This window comes from Porcisia hertigi, chromosome 36 (genome assembly GCF_017918235.1).
Source record: "Porcisia hertigi strain C119 chromosome 36, whole genome shotgun sequence".
Classification (NCBI taxonomy): domain Eukaryota; phylum Euglenozoa; class Kinetoplastea; order Trypanosomatida; family Trypanosomatidae; genus Porcisia; species Porcisia hertigi.
This window is the reverse complement of record NC_090595.1, coordinates 2170727-2189205: the sequence shown is the minus strand read 5'-3', so window position 1 is coordinate 2189205 and position 18479 is coordinate 2170727. Positions and strand designations below refer to the sequence as shown.

General features: G+C 56.5%; 2 protein-coding genes across 2 annotated transcripts; both read left to right on the top strand.

Moving 5' to 3' along the window:
- Window positions 1-6862: 6862 nt before the first annotated feature.
- JKF63_00546 (uncharacterized protein) lies at window positions 6863-11725 on the top strand (the record flags this gene model as incomplete). Its single annotated transcript, XM_067896597.1, has 1 exon — window positions 6863-11725. One exon carries the CDS (start codon window positions 6863-6865, stop codon window positions 11723-11725), a length of 4863 nt encoding a protein of 1620 aa, XP_067752754.1.
- A 1743-nt stretch (window positions 11726-13468) lies between these two features.
- On the top strand, window positions 13469-16069 carry JKF63_00545 (uncharacterized protein; the record flags this gene model as incomplete). The annotated part of the gene is made up of 1 exon (XM_067896596.1): window positions 13469-16069. The coding sequence occupies one exon, from the start codon at window positions 13469-13471 to the stop codon at window positions 16067-16069; it is 2601 nt and encodes an 866-aa protein (XP_067752753.1).
- Window positions 16070-18479: the final 2410 nt, after the last annotated feature.

Sequence of the window (18479 nt, the reverse complement as noted above, 5' to 3'; positions counted from 1 at the left end):
ACACAGTAAAACAAGCACGCAAACGAAGGATTTGCATGGGCACCACGGAAGGATATATAATTGCTCCCACTAAAGTGGAATCGGCTCTACCAGGAAACACATCCCCGCACACTCGCCATTTTCCTCCTCTTTGTGTCTTTGAATAGAACTCCCCCTCCCCCCCCCACCCCCCTCTCCCCCCTCCTCTCACCCCCCCCCCCCCACACACACACAGAGACCTGCGCTGTGATAACAGAGGGGGTGGGGGAGGGGCATTGTGGGCGCTTCAACTGGACTGCTTTTTGGCACATTCTTTCTTTCCCAGAAACTAATCTCAGGCGAGAGATTGCGACTACCGCCATCTGCCTTCAATCTGCATCACGCCAACTAACGGGGGAGGGACGAACAAAGAAGAATAAGGTGAATGTATCTCAGGTCACCCCGGGCTGTAGTTTAGAACTACGTGCGTTGAGCGGTTTTTTTTTCTAGATTTCGTGGCCCCCCCACTACCCCTCCCCTCCTCCCACGATCGACTATATTGTTGTTCGCTTCGTGTGTGTCACACTGAAAAGGAAAAGAGACACGGAAATGCCCTCCTCATATGCTCATGAGCCAAATATGCGCGTCCTCGAGTCGATCAGGCGATGTGTAACCGCCATGCAGCACTCAAAAGTGGAGTCGTGCGCGGCTCTCTTCAGTGAACCACACCGCGGCTTCGTGTCTGATGCACCCACTGCTTACGCAAAGGTGCGTAGGGAGGTGGAGCCGGTGCGCGGTAGGACTGGTGCACGCGAGCCGCAGCTCCGAAGGCAGCCCTCGGCGACGACGTGCCGAGACGGGTGGTCGAGAGCTGAACACCCAGCTTCCACTTATGAGGTTGTCGTCTCCTCGTCACCCCTTTTCCGGTGCGCCGCGCACCGAGGGAAAAATTTACGTTTCCCGTCAACGAAGTCGGCAGAGGAAGACGTTGTGTTGGAGGAGCACCTTCATGGAATGAGTAGCAACCAGGTTGCGACAGGTATGAGGCACGGGGAAGCACATCTCCATCCGCCCGCTGTGTCTTGCGTGGTTTGCCACTGCGATGCATCACCGGCAGACAGACGCTCAATGAGGAGTAGCGCTAGCGTCAGCGACATCCACCGGTCGTCTTCTGACCCCCCTGATGCGGCACGCGCCCTTTATCGTGCGTTTCCCAGCGGGAGTGCGACACACGCGGTTGCGCGTTCGTCAACGACCCGTTCCCATCTACAGCGCCAACCACCACCATGTCCACCGTGGAATCCCACCGTTGCGATGCCAGGGCCCACTACGCATCCCTTTGCACTGAGCTCCAGCGCTGACCGTTACAGAGACGGTGCTTGCGCAAGCCGCAGTTCCCACTCCACGTTGTCTTCTCTGAGCGTCTCGAAATTACATGACGCATCACGCATTTCACTAGCCGACTCTGCCTCGTCTGTGAACGAAGTGTACAACGCTGCTTCCTCTTTGGGCGTTCGGAAAACTATTTCCATGGGAAATGTCTCGAGTCAGGCCTCGGGGCAGCAGCCGGGTTGCCAGGAAGAACATGCGTGCACCCGGCCGACCTCGTGGACGATGTCGCAGGGTAGAGCGGTCCCTCTTGCGTTGTCGGTGCAGAGGCCCGCATACAGCGGCAGCGCCACCTCGTTTTTTAGCGCTTCCAGCTCTCCACCGTCAGTCACCGCGGCTGTGGGGCGCCGCCGCAAGGGCGTGATACCTCCCTACGACATGGAGATTGTATGGCCTGCAGATGGGGATTCGCCCCAGGAGAGCTCGCGTGCCTTTGTTGCGCCGTGCTTTTCACACTTTCGGTCTTCCACTGAGCGCGGTAGTCGTCGTAGCACCAGCAGTCGAACTACCATGCGTCGTAGCGGCCCCGAACACAGAGTGGAGAGGGTAGTAACAGCACGCGATGTTATGAGGGCTTCCTCGTATGCTGCCACCGCTCCTGCTTCAGCACTAGCTGTAGTCGCGACTTCAGGGGGGCTTCCCCTCAACACAAAGAATCACTTATCGGATGCTGTGCAAGGTTCGTCTCCGCTTCCGAGGAACCCACAAGCAGGTGAGGCAGAACGACTAGTGTTTGTCAGGTCGGTCGAGGCGCTGGCAAACGACTCGCCACCGTCATCCAGAACTGGTAGCGACACGCATAGTAAAGAAAATTCAACGAAGGGCCCATCGCGCGGTACACCGCCGCAGCTGACGCGCGCACCCAATAGCCTGGTTGAACCGCGCCTTGTCAGCTCAACCTTGTCACCGCTGTTCCAGAGCCACACAGGTAGCAGTGGGGCCGATGCCGTCAAGCGCAGTGGGGCCTCGCCCGTATCACAGTGTCGTCAGTCATTGTGCTCTTCTCCACCCGCCACTGCCTCCACTGCTTCCACTGCTGTTGGGGTTCCTGTGGTACAGGTATCTTTGTTGCAGAACTCCACCCGAAGGGGGGAGAACGCAAGCGCGCGCTACAGGGATGCTTCTTCCACCTTGGTGGCATCATGCTGCCCTTCGGCGTTGTCCGCGCCGTGCTGCGGCTCTCTCGCGGTGACAGCAAGGGCTGACTCGTCTGCGACTGGAGCGCGCCAGACACATTCCGGTGCGTTGTCGAGGCAAGTGCCATCATCCGCTGGTATGGCACATCAACCGTCTCCTTCACTCCCCTTTCGGGTGTCGCCGTCTGTCAAGTCTTCAGCAGTTTCTGATGTACAACACACGCGTCGTTTGCCACACGAGTTTTTATCTCCCCACAGCAGTTACGGTGTGAGGCCGTTACCAGAGGGAGACGGTGATGAGCTGCTCAGGCCACTGACGCCCACAGGAAGCTCTTTTTACTCTCTTACAAGATGCAGTGCACCTCCTCTCAAAGATGACACGGAGATGCCTGATGTGGCTAAGGGGGATTCCCAGCGCTCGAGGCTCGCTACGTTATCCGCTCGTGATGTCCCTCGACCGACTCAGCGGGTGGGAGACGGAGTGCAAGAGACACTGAGCAACCGAGGTGGTCGACTGAGGGGACAAGAGGATATCCTTGGAGAGGCCGCCGAGCACCAGAAGGCAAACCCACAGACGGAGGCCGTCCACATCGCTGATAGACCGTTGGCGGAGGTGAGGAAGATGATGGACGTTGTGGGACCGGACGAGGGCTCGGGTGCAACTGGCGCCACGCAGGGTGTCCTTTCCAGAGAAGGCAGCGAGGAGCGACAGAATGTGAGTCTGCATCAACAGCAGCGGTGCCCTCGTTATCTGGCCTACATGTCTCCAAGGAGGTCCTCCGGGGCGTCTCCGCTGAGCCCACGCAGCTTTGCGGCTGTGGCGAATTCCCAGGGACAATCGGACAGCCTTTTGTTTACTCCCGTCTCTGCTTCTCCCATGATGCCTCCTCCGCTTGCGCTGCGTGGTACTCGAGGCACCTTTGTAGGTGATGTCTGCGGCGACAACACCCTATCGTGTTCACCCACAGGGGCTACTCGACGTGAGATGCAGGTGGAATGCAGCGGAAGCGGCAATGGCTGTGTCGGCCATCCGGAGGCGGCTTCCACCCAGGAAGCGGTGAAGAGCCTTCACGCAGGAAAAACGGCGGTCAGTGCGAAGACGCCGGGGGATGTGCGGTTGACTCTGTATTCCCCCTTTTTAGAGGACGCAGGCTGGTCGAAACAAGGTAATGTCGATGGTGGCGCGGTGCTTCTTGTTCACCGAGATAGAGGTGGTGATACTCTATTGCCCTCCAATGAGGTGAGAAGGGGGGCCACCTCCCCAGCCATGCGAGGCGGTGGGCTCCGAGCGGGTGACTCGGGCTATACGGGTTCAGGCGGCGACAGTCACAGTGACACCAGGGAGTCGCAGCAGCCAATCAGATATCTCGGGCGCAGTGAATTCTCAGCTCGCCACGGCGCAACTTGTCTCCCCGTCACACCCCTGACCTCTTTCGACTCACAAGACAGGCTCTGTTCAGACGTCGGCGTGGTCGAAGATGACCACGTGGTACAACCAGGGCTGCCGCGCCACGCTCACGCTGGTGAGTCACTTGCCCTGCCTTCATGGGTCAACATTACGACGTTCGGGTCGGCGTCTGCGCCGGAAGCCTCAGCGGTGTGTAGAGGCGCTATCGAGGGAGGATGCGTACCTGGTTCGAAGAATTCTCTGGCCCCGCCGTTGACCTCAAGTACCTTTGCGGCAGAGAACTCGAGCGAGAGAGACTCTACACGATATGCACCGTCCGAGGGCATTCTCTCGAGTCGCTTCACGCCAGTGCTGCACACACCATCGCGCTCGCGAATGCCATCACCGAATCTGCAACGCCCACCTCACACCACAGCGTCTTGCTCATCGGCCATGGGCAGCACCGGAGGTCTTTGCATGAGCGCCTTCGCTTCCCTGGAGGGCACCCCGTTGTCTATATCCGTGACAGACACAGTTGCGATGGAAGTCTCAGCGATAGAGTGCGAGGCCCCCGCGATATCCACTTTCTTTGCAGTTGGCCACGTAACCGGTGCAGTTCCACTGGAGGCGTCGATAAGAGGAGTGGCAGAGCGGGGATCCAAAGGCGAGGCTGACCACGTGCCTGTCGCGGAGGGCCCTAGGATGTGGGTGGATGAAGAGGAGAGGGAGCACGCTCGTCCTCGTGTAGTGGAGGACGACAGAAACGACGCGCCACCTTCGTCATGGAGGCGGTCACCATCACCCGGTGTGCGACGCACCGAGCGACCGTCTAGTGCTGCTCAATCGGAAGGAGAGCGCCCTCCCGATGACGTCGGTGCGGAGGCTACGGACACAGCCCCACGGACTTCTTCAGACTCGAGTCATATGCGGGTCACTTATTCAAAGAGTCCCCGCTTGGTCAAGCGTCTGCACACCAACTCCGCCTTGAACAAAGGCAGCCGTACGCACACCCGCAGCGCAACGAGCACTGCGGCAACTCGAGTCGTTGGGGAAGTGTTCACGAGGGCAGCAGCAGATTTGGGCAGTCGCGAGGGGGTGCATAGCGTTGATAAAAATGGAGAGAAGAGCGACTTGGAAACCATATCAGTGCGGGGCAGTCCCTACCTAGGCCATCTCGCCCCAGTCCTCGGTGTTGGCGGCGGCAATGTATCTTCGACCGGAACCACTGTGGCCGAACCCTGTGAAGCTCCGTCTCCCACCTCTGTGGATTCGGCCGCTGACGCCACCGCAACGCAAACAGCGGTCACGGATGCGGCGCATCGTTCATCCATGTCACGGCAACGCACACGCCTTTCCTTGCCAGCGGTGCTCTTGAAGCCCCCGATGGAGCCTGAAGCGAATCGATACCCGCTTGTCCATGGACTGCACCTGGGCTCTACATCCCCCTTCCGTGGTGGTGAGTGTGCCGTAGTGTCGGAGCATGCAGGTGGCTGCCCGCAGCCACAGCGGGCGATACCAGCGGTAGATGAGGCGGCGGGCGGCTTCAGCGAGGAGGACGATGATGCGGACAATGGCTACTGCGGCTACGGATACGAAAGTGCTCTGATCTACGTCTGATGACCCCTCTACCCTCTGCCATCCACACGGGAAGGAAGGGGCCGTGTCTTCTCTCCAAGTGAGAATTAAGCGGCGCTGTTGCATGAGGGGTTCCATCGCATGGGGTTGTGCGCGTGATAATTGCGCTGTGATCGTCTGTGGCGCAAAGAGAGCACACACGTACCACTGTGCATTTTTGTTTCTCTCTTGTATACATATATATATATATATATATATGCGCGTTTAATTCCCTCTTTTTCGATGCAGTCAACACTCCGAGCACGCCCTGTGCGCTTACTTATTTTTTTTTCCGACTCTCTCGCTTCTCATCAGTTTGTTAGTCACACCTCCAAGGATGTCTACGTCCACGATGGTTCCTAACCACCAGCGACCACCCAAGCAGGAGAACGGTGGCGCGTCGAGGATTCGGGAAGTACATCACACCATGACGTTTTATTTGTCTCCATTTGTTCTTGGAGGCACATGGGCTTCCGTATTCTGCGCGGGTGCCAAAGTGATCCACGCGGCGCCCCCTCCCCTCTCCTTTTTTTTCAGGGCAGGTGCCTGACGCCGTTTTGTTGCACATCCTACTCCGAGGCGCGCGCGCACCTACAACGTACCCGTTGGCATGCATACCCACAAATACAGCGTCGCCTCTCTTCAGCGTTGACACATCTACACACACGCACAAGCGCACCGTTGCATCAATACCTGCCTCCTTCCTTCCTTCCTTTCTTCTTTCGCTCTACCTTGAGGGGGAGAGAGGGCCGAGTGCGCTGTTCCAGGAATAAAACACACACACACACATACACACAGCCCTCCGGCCTTATTTCTAACGCGTTGTTCGCTCCCTTCATCACTCTTTTTCTTTGGCGGCCTGTTTTGCAGCGGGTGGTGATCACGCACGTGCACACCGGCACATCCCCCCCCTTCCACCTCCCCTCCTCCTCCCCCCAACCACCACCACCCTCTTATTTTACTTCCCCGCTAGTCTGCTGTTCATATATTGATCCCCCTCTCTCTCCCGTGTGTATATATATGCCGATCGAATTGCGTGTGTGGACACATGCACTTTCTTCTCTCTTCTCTCTTTTTTTCTTTTTCGTGATCTTCCCGATATGTCAGGGATTCCTGCATGCTTTGGACTGCTCACCGTCACGAATCAGAAGGACATTCTATTTACTCTCTCATCGGTGACACCTTGTACATAGACTAGGGATAGACGCTGGGGGTCTCTCTCTCTCACATGCTAGCTCCCAGCACCCACAATGTTGGCTCTTCTGCCACTCCTGCTCGACGAGCGTCTACGGTTAGTGGCCCGGAAGGGCCAGGGACGCTTCCGGGATCCCCCCCAGCGTCGTCAGACCCTCTGCAGGTTGAGCTCCAAGTAGAGACCATGTCATCCTTCTCCAGTCGGGTGTTCTTGTACGTGTGGTACGCCGTCCTGGTGGTGGCGTTGGTGGTGCAGTCAAACGTACGTCTGCAATGGAGCAGCCGTAACTTCTGTGGAGCAGCGGATGAGGTGTCTGTTTACCACGTGGAGGAGTGGAACAGTAGCGCTTGCCTGAGCTGGGAAGCGTACTGGGTGCAGTCGAGTTACACCCAGGGGGTTCCACAGAACTCTCCTCATGCGCCGCAGCAATGGGTCTTGCCGAAGAGGTCCAACAAAGCGGTGGATAAACTTCCAGCATTTAATAGTGACAGCTTACCTCGCTATGAATTGGTGGTATGGCCACCAACTGATGCGGTGCTGGCCGCCAGTTCCGCCTGCGACTCCTGCCACGAGGCCCACGCAGCTGGCCTGTTTGGGCAAAGTCTCTCGTCACCCCCGCTCTTCGATGGGGAGAGAGGCGGTGCGTTGGTTCGCCAGCGCGCTGCAGAGTTGTTCCCATGGAAAGTCACGCCAGTAGGAGGAGGCAAAGCGGCGTCTCTGAGCGGCTTCGCAGTCGAGCCGTCGCGGCCCACGATGCCTCCTCTACGCCGCGTGTACAAGCTACGCTGGACGGCGCAGGCACTGAGCGGCGTGCTGAACCATCAACTCAACCGGTTTCTACACGTTTTTGTCAGTCTTGCTTCGCCTTTAGGTGCTCACGAAGCAACATCGCCTGGCGGTCATATGAGGGGTTCCTCTGCGCATCACTCTCTCTGGGGGGTGTCACAGCGAGTCTATGAGGTGCTTGTCGCACTGGAGGAGACGTCTCTTACTCCGGGTACAAACAGCTCTGAAGACAGCAGCAGCGACAGCGCGCACAACGCGTCCAAGCAGGTCTACACGTATCACACAACTGTCACATGCTGGCGTCATGTACCGCGCTGCAGCAACATTGTGTTACCTTCAAGTGTGGTGATCCCATCCAACAACAGTCAATTTACTTTGACACTGATTGATGTAGACGCCGAGTTGGCGGAGGCTTCGCTGCGCGGCTTTATTTTGGATCGCCGAGACGACGTCGATGTGGCTGCGGTGCCGGCGTTGCGTCCTTCAGCCCGTGCTGGGGCACTTGCGGTCACGGCCGAATCGAGCCGCGCACAGAAAACGCCATCACTGCAGCGAACCTTTTCAGCACCGACCGCTCCAGCAACGTCGGCTCTGTCGAGTGCGGTGGGAGTAATGTATCAACGTCATCAGTACACGATCGCTACTCTGGTGTTCCGCTACGTTTTCCTCCTGGTGACACTCGTCCTGATGCTCCGCTTCCTCTACCAGAGTCGACAGGCGCACCGCATGCAGTTTGAACAGAAATGGACTTTGGCGGCTCAGATCGGGCTCATTTTCTATCTCAATCCCGTCTACTGGTGGTGCATCTACGCCGGTGAGAGCACGCAAAGGGGTGGTGCGAGTGGCAGCGAAGGGGCTGCGCATGAGCAGCCACTGACAGCGTCGGCACTTTCTGGTTTCCCACATAGCCGGTCACAGCTCGCCCTTTACTACGTTGAGTTCCACATACCCACCTACTTTGCGGCCTTTATCGTGTCTTATATCTGGAGTATCATCGCCGGCTCGTTTCGCTGGCATCTGCCGACCAATGGCGCTGCTGCGTCGACTTCCGATAGTGCGCTTCACCTGCCAGCGGCGACCTGTCCGGAAGTCGACCGACGTCTGTCGAGGAGTGGACTCAACGAATTGGTTGCCAATCGCGCTCCTGCTTCTCCTGCGCGGTTGACAGTCCCGAGCTCAAGGGTAGCGCGTTTTCGTGTACGGGTTTTATTGGTCGTTTTTTTCGTTCTCGTGACGAGTCTTGACGTCACCAAGTGCTACTTGGAAGAGGCGAGCGTTGGTGAGGGCAGGCTGACGTGCACGAGTTCCATGTGCTTGCTGGTGGACAAGTGCATCAGCTATCTCCTGTTGTGCGGGGTCCTGTCAAGTGGTGTTGGGCTCTACTGGCTGCGACGCAATCTTGCTCGTCATCCTTATCTTTCCACCCGTCCCCAGCAGCTTGCCTGCCGCATCATGATCTTCATGTATTTCACAGGCTGCATCTACAGTGTTGCTCAGGTGATGCTGCTGGATGTGCTCTACGCGCAGCTGTTGGGTATCATTTATTATCGACCTCTTGTTCAGTTCTCTCCCCTGCTGGTGCTCACCACTCTGGTGAATCACATGACATATGTCTACACAACAACACAGTCGTCGCTGGAGATTCCACTGCGCCCGAGCGATCCTCGCTGGAAATGCGTTGGGTGGTCGAAGCGGTGGTATCGCTGGCTGAACTCGCATGGTGGGAGTCTCTACGTCTTTTTTAGCGAGGCGGAAGAGCGGCTATTTTACGAGGTCCAGGTGGCCTATCAACAGGCAAAACACACACGCAAGATGGCGAAGAAGAGGAAGACATCTTTTCCCAGAGATGTCACACAAACTGCCCGGCCACAGGAGGGGGCCGATGCCGGCTGCAAAGATACTGGTGTCCAGGGTGGCAACTGTTTCTCGACGTCACCGCTGCCCCCGGCAGGAGCTCCTGATTTCGCTGCTGCTGCTGCTGCTGCTGCCGCCACCGCCGGCGCCTCTTCTACAATAGGCAGAGAGGCAGCCGAGGACGCGAGGTTTGACGATCCGTCATCTGGCAAAGAGAGGGAGTGGCTGCCACCTCTCGACATCTCAAAACGACACGACATACTCCCTGCCATCACCACCCACCCATCCACTTCCTCCGCTAACGCGATGGCCATGACTGACAATGGCGACGGCGATGAGAATATCGACTTTCACGACGACTTGAGACCGAGAAGCGCAGGAGGGTCTTTTTGTTTGGGGGACGGGCTGGCCCGAACGGCTGCGGAGCGCATTGCCACGGGCGTGGTGTCCGGTGGCGGCATGGCAGTCAGCGATGCAGCTCCTGGCTCCATATTTCATGCTTCGCAGATTGGCAGGAACTCGTGTCGCGCGTCGAGCCGCATCTCCAGCCGTGTGCTGGATGCCGTGCACCTCGCCGAGCATCGACTGATTGACGGTACAGCGACGTTCCTGGATTTTCTTGAAGAGACGTGTGTTGACCGACCACTCCGTGTTCTGCTACGCCAGGAGGCGCGGCAGAGTTTTGTGTTCTTCAACTTGGAGACTGCGATCGATTGCCTGAATTTGTCGCATGAGGCGTACGCAGTGGAGGCGAGTCGCGGCGATGAATACATTCGCACAGGCATCCAGGTAAACGCAGCGGAGGTGCCAAAGGCAGCGCTGGGGTTTGCGGAACGCGTCGCCATGACATTATTTGGCCTGTGGTTTAAGTCATCTCCGCACCCAAGTCATGCCCACCATGACGGTAGTGACGTTGATGCGACGGCTTCCGCACGGCTTACCTCGGAGGACGAGAGGGCACCACTGTTGGGCGAACGTGGTGTATATTCATTCCTATCTCCTGCTCGTGACCCATCTGACGCTGAGGTAGCGTCTTCGGCAAACCGGGCTATTCAGCCTCAGCTGGCGGCGGCGGCGGCGGCGGCTCTTGCTCCCTCTCCCCCTCCCCCTCCCCCACCCTGCAGCTACCCCGGAATCGGCAGCGGGCAGGAAGACTTGCCGATTGCCACTGGCACGGCCGCTCCCACGACAGCGGATTGCATCAGTGGGGTCTCAGGGCCTTCGGGCGCTGCCGCAGCCGGGGGATCTTCTTTTTTCCCCTCGTCTTGCAAGGGCGCCGAGTCGTCCCCGACAAGTGCCTGGGCAGGAACAGCCAATGCTGGCGCTGGTTCTGGGTTTTTGCCACCCTTGAACGTGGAGCAGTACGGCTACCACCGTGTCGCTGTCCTGGAGGCGCGCGGGGTTCAGGTTGTGGTGGCGCGCATGGACGCGTCAGGCACTTGCCCGGTGCACGTCGGCAAGGTGCCGCGCCTCATTATTGCCTTCCGCGGCACTGACAACGTGGCCAACGCGATGGAGGATATCCGGTTCCGCCAGCGCACATGGAAGGAAATGGAGACGCCGACCTTGTCAGCCCGCGCATCGGTGCACAGTGGGTTTCTTGAACTGTGGATGTCTCTGAAGAGGCGCGTGATTGACGTGGTGCTGAGAGAGCTGCGGAGCCAGTGTGCACCTGATGGGGAGCCAATCCCCGCGGTCTCTGCTGGTGATCCAACATGTCCCGGAGGAAACAGTGCAAATACCGCAGCCACTGGCTCATGGTCGCCTGCGGGCGGCGAACTCCACCATACCGCTGTCCCATTCTCTGCGACTTGGATGTTGCCACGCAGCACCGGCGGCAGGGACCGCGTTGACACGGACAGGTCTGCTTTCGACCGTCAGCAAGGCGGCAGCGAGGGCTTCATGCGTATCTACGTCACCGGTCATAGTCTTGGTGGGGCTTTGGCGTCCCTGTGCGCCTACACGCTGCGCCGCATGCTGCTCCTGATCCGCTACCCGGAGCCCGACCTGGTTGTCTACACCTTCGGCCAGCCACGCATCGGCAATTCTGTCTTCAAGCAGTACTACAACCGCGCTATACCGTGTACTTTCCGTGTGGTGAACGAAAGCGATGCTGTTTCTGGCTTCAACTTCTTCGGCGGCCATCATGTCGGCGTCCAAGTTAACATCGATCGCCACGGCAACTACGTTTGCAAACCGATGCATATTGAACGTATGTTTTCGCCAACGCGTGGGGGAGGCTTTGCGCTTAGCAACCACAGCATCGCCGCCTACGCGAATTCATTGAACGCGATGGCTGATGTCTATTCGCATGGCGCATGCCCTTTGCGGTGTTGCCGCCCCTACATGGACGAGATCGAGTCGCTGAGCTCCACCGACAGCGAAGAGGGGCGGCCACAGTACTGAGGCAGCAAGCGAAATTGGGGGGAGGGGGGCGGGCGAAGCTGGGATGAGGACAGCGGTGCGTTGGCTAGAAATGGGGGTGGTGTGGAGGGGGGGGGGCGGCAGCAGCAGCAAAGGGCAGAGCGCTCTGCGTTTTTTTTTCATTTTGTTGGTGTGCCTTGACGGTCCTGGCCGCTAATCCAATGAGCCGCTGCCGCTGCTGTTCCCATGGCGTGTTGTTGTTGAGTCCTGGATCTCCTCGCTCTTTTGCTGTTTTTGAATCTTCTCTCTCCCCCTCCCCCAATCCTCTGCCGGAAGGCACCGCTGCGCTCTGGAAGGGGGTTTCCCGGTTTCTTCTGCCGTTTTGGCCCGCCTTCATGGCTTGCCTTGCTGAGGGAGGGGTGGTGGAGTGCATTGTCATTCCGTTGACATTTTCGATCTCGACGCGACGAGAACATACTTGTACAAAAAAAAATTGCAAGGAGTTACGAAGAAAAAAAAAACGGTTTGAAAAAGCTTGGAGCGGTTGACGTCAGCTAGTGGGAAGGGGGGGGGGGAGCTTCTTACTTCCTTGCCTCATTTTTCTTTGGGGTTGCTGACGTAGTGCGTTGGCGACAACAGTGCATTTTTTGCTGGCACAGGCACCGCATCACCACACCCTTCTCCTCCCCCTTCTCTTTTTTAATCACTTTTTTTTACTTTTTTCCTTCTCTCTTTCTCTCATCTATCCTTTTTGAAAAAATGATTTCATCTTTGCACACACCGCCACACACAAGACTCATATATTTGTTCCGTTTTTTTTTTTGCGTTCCCCGGTAATACAAAAAAGGGAGAAAAGAAATCGCGTATATTTTCTCCTCCCTCTATGTATATATCTTATTGGCCAAGGCTACGAAGCCCCCTTTTTCTAATCACCTCCTCCTCTCTAAACTCTTGTCACAACCGCATCAAAGTGAGAGAGAGAGAGATCAACAGTCGCAGTCATATTTGTAAAGCCCTCCTCCGCCCTTTTTTTTTACCCCAAAAGGCCTCCTCCTCCTCCCCTCGACTCCTTCTGCAAGTCACCTGTTCCCTCTCCCCCCGAAAAAAAAACAAGTAAGGGGTCGAATACCCGAGCAAGCGCACGCCTCATCTTTCTCGCACTGTCGTTTCGTGTCAATCGGAGTCTCTCCATCGACCCTTAAGTTGACAGCGGAGGAGAACAAAAAGGAACAACAAAGAAGAAGCGCAGTCGAGAACGCGCTGCTGGTGATTAGGCGCAGTCGCACAATCGCACTCATCGGGGAGGAGAAATGGGAACCATAGCATCAAAACACACACAAAAAAAGACTAACACGCAGAAGAAAAAAAATGAGCAAAAAGAATCGCTCCGTTTTTTTTTCTCTATCCTCTTCCATTCTCCTCCTCCTCCTCCTCCTTCTCCTCCTCCTCTCTTTGATATTTCACGTTTTCGTTTCCAAACATGCAAAGGGAAATACCAAAAAAAATTAAAGACAGCGCATTTATACCCGCGATACGACAAACACAGAGAGGCAAAATCTAAAGGATCAAAAGAAATAAAGTGAATTTTTTTTCTTTCGTTTCTCTACTTCCTCTTTTTCATCTCATTCCCTCAAAGTTGCCGCGTCACCGGCACGCCTTCAAAAAAATTTTTTTTTCTTCATCATCCTCCTCCATTTTTATTAGTTCTCCAGCGCCCGACATTTCAAATCGTTTTATTTCTTTTTCCCCCTTCCCCTTATTCCGCCTCTTTTTTCGCCACCCGTGATGTCGTCGCAGCAGTCGGAATGGACACAGGCGGCGACCGACCTGTTGTCCCGGACCGTAGCGTTGGCCCGCAAGAAAGCGAGCGGCTATCTGGACCCTGTGCACCTCGCCTGTGTCATGTTCGAAGATGAAAACGGCCTTCCTTCGCGCTTGATGCGCAAGCTCAACGCCGCCTCCGTGAAGGAGGCATTGGAGGCGCGTGTCGGCGCGATTCCCACACAGTTCCCTGCGCCGACGCAGCCGCGACCCAACTCCGACATGATGCGTGTTCTCAACACGGCGGAGCAAGAACGCGTCGCCCTCGGCGACACCCTCGTGGCGCTCGACCATTTCCTGCTGTCGCTGCACGAGAGCAAAGAGGTAGGCAAAATACTCGATGCTGCGGGTGCTGACAAGAAGGCGATTCGCACCGCGCTACTGGAGATGCGCAAGGGTAAAAAGATCACCTCCGACTTTCAAGACGACAACTATGAGTCGCTGAACAAATATGCCGTGGATCTGTGCAAGCAGGCGGAGGACGGTAAGCTGGATCCGGTGATAGGCCGTGCAGACGAGATTCTGCGGACCATACGTGTCTTGTCGCGCCGCACCAAGAACAACCCCGTGCTGATTGGTGAGCCTGGTGTGGGCAAAACTGCCATTGTGGAGGGTATCGCCCAACAGGTTGTGCGAGGCGATGTTCCCGATACCCTCTCCGGTATTCGCATCTTTTCCCTGGATATGGGTGCGCTGATTGCTGGCGCCAAGTACCGTGGCGAGTTCGAAGAACGCCTGAAGTCTGTGCTGAACGAGGTAAAAGAAAACGAAAAGGTTATCCTCTTCATTGACGAGATTCACCTCGTTCTCGGCGCCGGCAAGGCGGATGGTGCGATGGACGCTGCGAACCTACTGAAACCGCTTCTGGCCCGCGGCGAGCTGCGCACTATTGGTGCCACAACGCTTGAAGAATATCGCCAGTACGTAGAGAAGGACGCCGCCTTCGAGCGCCGCTTCATGCCGGTGTACGTGAATGAGCCCTCGGCTGAGGAGTGCACGAGCATCCTGCGTGGGCTAAAGGACCGCTACGAGCAGCACCACGGTGTGCAGATCACCGACAAAGCCGTTGTGGTGGCGGCTCAGTTGGCCGACCGTTACATTACCAACCGCTTCCTACCGGATAAGGCAATTGACTTGATTGATGAAGCCTGCGCCAATGTGCGCGTGACGCTGTCGTCTCGGCCCGCCGAGATCGACTCCCTGGAGCGCAAGAAGCGTCAACTGGAGATTGAGGAGAAGGCGTTGCAGCGTGACAAGGACCAGTCGTCCAAGGATCGACTGAGCGCCGTGAAGGCGGAGATCCAGAGGGTGGTTGAGCAGCTCGGCCCACTCATTGACAAGTACGAGCAGGAGCGTGGTCGAATTCATGAGCTGCAGGCAACACAGTCGAAGTTGGATGAGAAGAAGGTGAAGTTGGAGCGAGCAGAGCGAACGCATGACATGGAGACAGCGGCAGACATCAAATACAACGTAATCCCAATCATCGAGGAGAAAATACGCTCTCTAAAGGAGGAGATTGAGAAGCAGAAGGAGACAATGCTCCAGGGAACGGTGACCGAGACAGATATTGCCGCCGTCGTGTCTCGCTGGACCAACATTCCGGTGGCCAAGCTGAGCCAGACCGATCGCGAGCGCCTGCTACACCTGGCCGACCACCTCCACCTTCGTGTGAAAGGTCAGGATGAGGCAGTGTCCCGTGTCGCGGAGGCTATTCTGCGCTCGCGTGCGGGTCTGGCCCGCTCTGGCCGGCCTACTGGCTCTTTTCTCTTCCTCGGCCCCACCGGCGTTGGCAAGACCGAGCTGAGCAAGGCTGTTGCCTCTGAGCTCTTCGATGACGCCAAGCATATGGTGCGCCTCGACATGAGCGAATACATGGAGCAGCACTCTGTGGCGCGGCTGATCGGTGCCCCACCGGGGTACGTTGGCCACGAAGAAGGGGGTCAGCTGACGGAGCCGGTGCGCCGTCGTCCGTACTCTGTGGTTCTCTTGGACGAGGTGGAGAAGGCGCACCCCAACGTCTTCAACGTGCTGCTGCAGGTGCTTGACGAAGGTCGGCTGACTGACTCGCACGGCCGCACCGTAGATTTCTGCAACACGATCATCATCATGACATCAAACCTGGGTGCGCAGCATCTGCAAAACATCGGCACATCGCCCAAGGAATACGAGGCCGCACAGATGCGTGTGATGGGCGAGATGAAGAGGTTCTTCCGACCAGAGTTTATCAACCGGCTAGACGACATAGTCCTCTTCCGTCCTCTAGGAGTCGACGAGATGACGGGTATCATCGACATCGTCATTGAGGAGCTCAACGACCGCCTCAAGGACCAATTTATTCGTGTCATCTTATCAAGTGAGGCAAAGCAGTATATCTTGGATTCTGCCTTTGACGCGGATATGGGTGCTCGCCCACTCCGACGCTGGATCGAGAAGAACGTCACCACAGAACTGAGTCGCATGATTGTCTCGCATGAACTGTCGCCGGAGAGCACAGTCAAAATTGTACTCAACAGCGATAGGAAGAAAATTTCTTTCTCGGTGAAGCGGACGGCGCCGCAGCCATGAATCGCAGCAGTAGTGGCCCACGCGGGCAGCGCTGACGACGACAGCGACACCGGAGGCCACCCCGCCTCTGCCCATGATTGTGGAGGTGCAAAGCGAAGGCGACATGAGTAATGGTAAGCATGACAGGTGTCGCCATTGCTACGGGCGGTGGATACATCAAACATCTCTGCTTCCTGCTCACTTTTCCCTTTGCTTTATACTATTACAGCGTCACACCACCGGTATTGTTAGATGTTCGCCCTCTGTGTTTTCTTTTTCTTCTTTGCTCGCCTGCATGTGCGTCATATTGTTGTGTCTGCTGAGTTCTATTCGACGTGGGTCAATGAATATACTTCTCTTCATTGTCCATCAGTGTTCGTGGGGTTGGAAGGGTTTTTTTCTTTCCTGCTTTCCATGGCCGTCATCCCCCCCCCCCCCCCCCAACTTCTTTTTTTCCCCCTGCTTCACTGGCTCTTTCTCCCCTCTTTCCCGTGCATTGATCCTTCTTGGTTGAACGTAAATGTGACATCTGGGTGTGCACAGGACCCACTCCTCTTGTGAGCGTCTTGGAGAGGCGGAGCAAGTAAAGAAGAGTGAGGCGGGCGGGGGGGGGTGGAGGTGACGGTCGTCTGCAGAGACAATCGACTCCAAACGTGAAAAGTAAACAACGAAAGGACCAAGAAGCGCACACACCATAACTACACACACACACACACACACACCTGCACACACAATGCGAGGGTAGAGGGGGAGAGAGGTCTTTAGCGCAGAGGAAAATGTTCCCGTGTGGGGAAGAGGTTTGCGCGCGTGCGCGTATATATTTGATATGTGATCTCTTTCCCCTTTGGTCGTCTGTATTGGGCCCCCCTCCCCTCTGTAGGAGAGACGGTGTTTTTTTTTTCCCCTCTCCCCGGCATTTGTGTGGGGGCGTCCTGGTTGATGCGGCGCCACCGCTTCTCCTTCGGATGTGTGCATGCTCTCTTTGTTTTTCTTTTCCGCTTTGGCGTTGTTGTTCGCCCCCCTTCCTTCCTTTGTCGCCTCTCGACACGAACATTCACCCTGACCTTGTTGTTTGTCGCGGACTCATCATCAGCTGATGGCGCACTCTCCCGTTGTATTTGGTTCATCGTGCCGGAACCCAGTCCCCTATTTTTTTTTTTTCGCACTCTCTGGTTTTGAGGGGCCTCAATTGGTGAAGGAAGGGGGAAGCACACCCCAGCGCTTTGGGTATCAGAGGTCCCACTACTCCACTGTGCTCGACAGAGGGGAGAGGGGAGGGGAAGGGGGAGGCAGCCTTTCTAACCACCCCCCTCTCCTACCCCCCCCCTGCACCCCCTTCGCCCCCGCCTGCGGTCTCTGCGAGAGTCTTGTACACGCACCGCTGCTTTTTTTTTTTGAACTCCTCGCACGACCAACTTGGCATTACTTCCCCCGTTCACTCTGTTTGTTTGTGTGTCACTTCACCTGCCTCTGTCGCACCACTGTGTCATGCTATCATCACAATGCATTCCCCCTCTTTTTATACGTCTACGTGCGTGTGTGTGTGTGTACCTACGTTTTCTTGTTATCCCTTTTTTGGTTGATACCTTTTCAAAAAGAAAAAGACAACACCACGACTACGATACCTCCTCCTCCTCCTCCTTTTTTTTTCTGCGCTCACTGTTTGTCTTTTTTTCAATGCTTCCCTACGTATATCATTTATGTTCTCGTTGGATCCTGGTGCAAGGCTTCTATTTGTGCTGCGAGGATGATCATCCAAGTTTAAGGGCAGAAAATGCGGAGGTGGTCGTGCAGTTGTGCACCAGGGTTTACACGATGATCATAATGTGCACTGACAAAATAAATACTTTCTGCCCTCCCCCCCCTCCCCTACCTCCCCTCCCCTCCACTCGCTGGTCTCTATTACAAACATGCCGAGGAGCTGACAGCAACCTGGACGGAGACGGAAAAAGAAAAAAACGGCTGTCTACGAGGGAAAAAGAACAAAGCACGGGTGACTGCACTACACCCCTCCCTCCTCCCTCCATCACATACGTGTGCCTCACAAGCAAAATACGTTTTCTGAAAGTGAGTGAGTGAGGGGTCCCCCCCCTCCTCCCGCCCTACACACACACACACACGCGTATAGAAGAGACACCCCACCCTGCCACTGCGAGTCCGGCAAAGTCGTTTTCTCCTCGCGTTCGAGACGCCTGCGTGTGCGTGCGTGTATGTTTGTATGCGTTTTAAATTTCGAATAGATGGAGTACGGCACGCCGCACTTCCATTCCCATCGCGCACTCGTGTGTGTCCTCCTTTGTCGCTTGTATTGTGCCGTTCCTCTTCACCATTCTTGCCACTACTCGTCTCTGTTGTCCCCCCCCCCTCTGTCCCCCCATCGCCCAGGCCTCCCTTCCTCCCAGACGAAAAGCGTTACCACACATGCACGGAG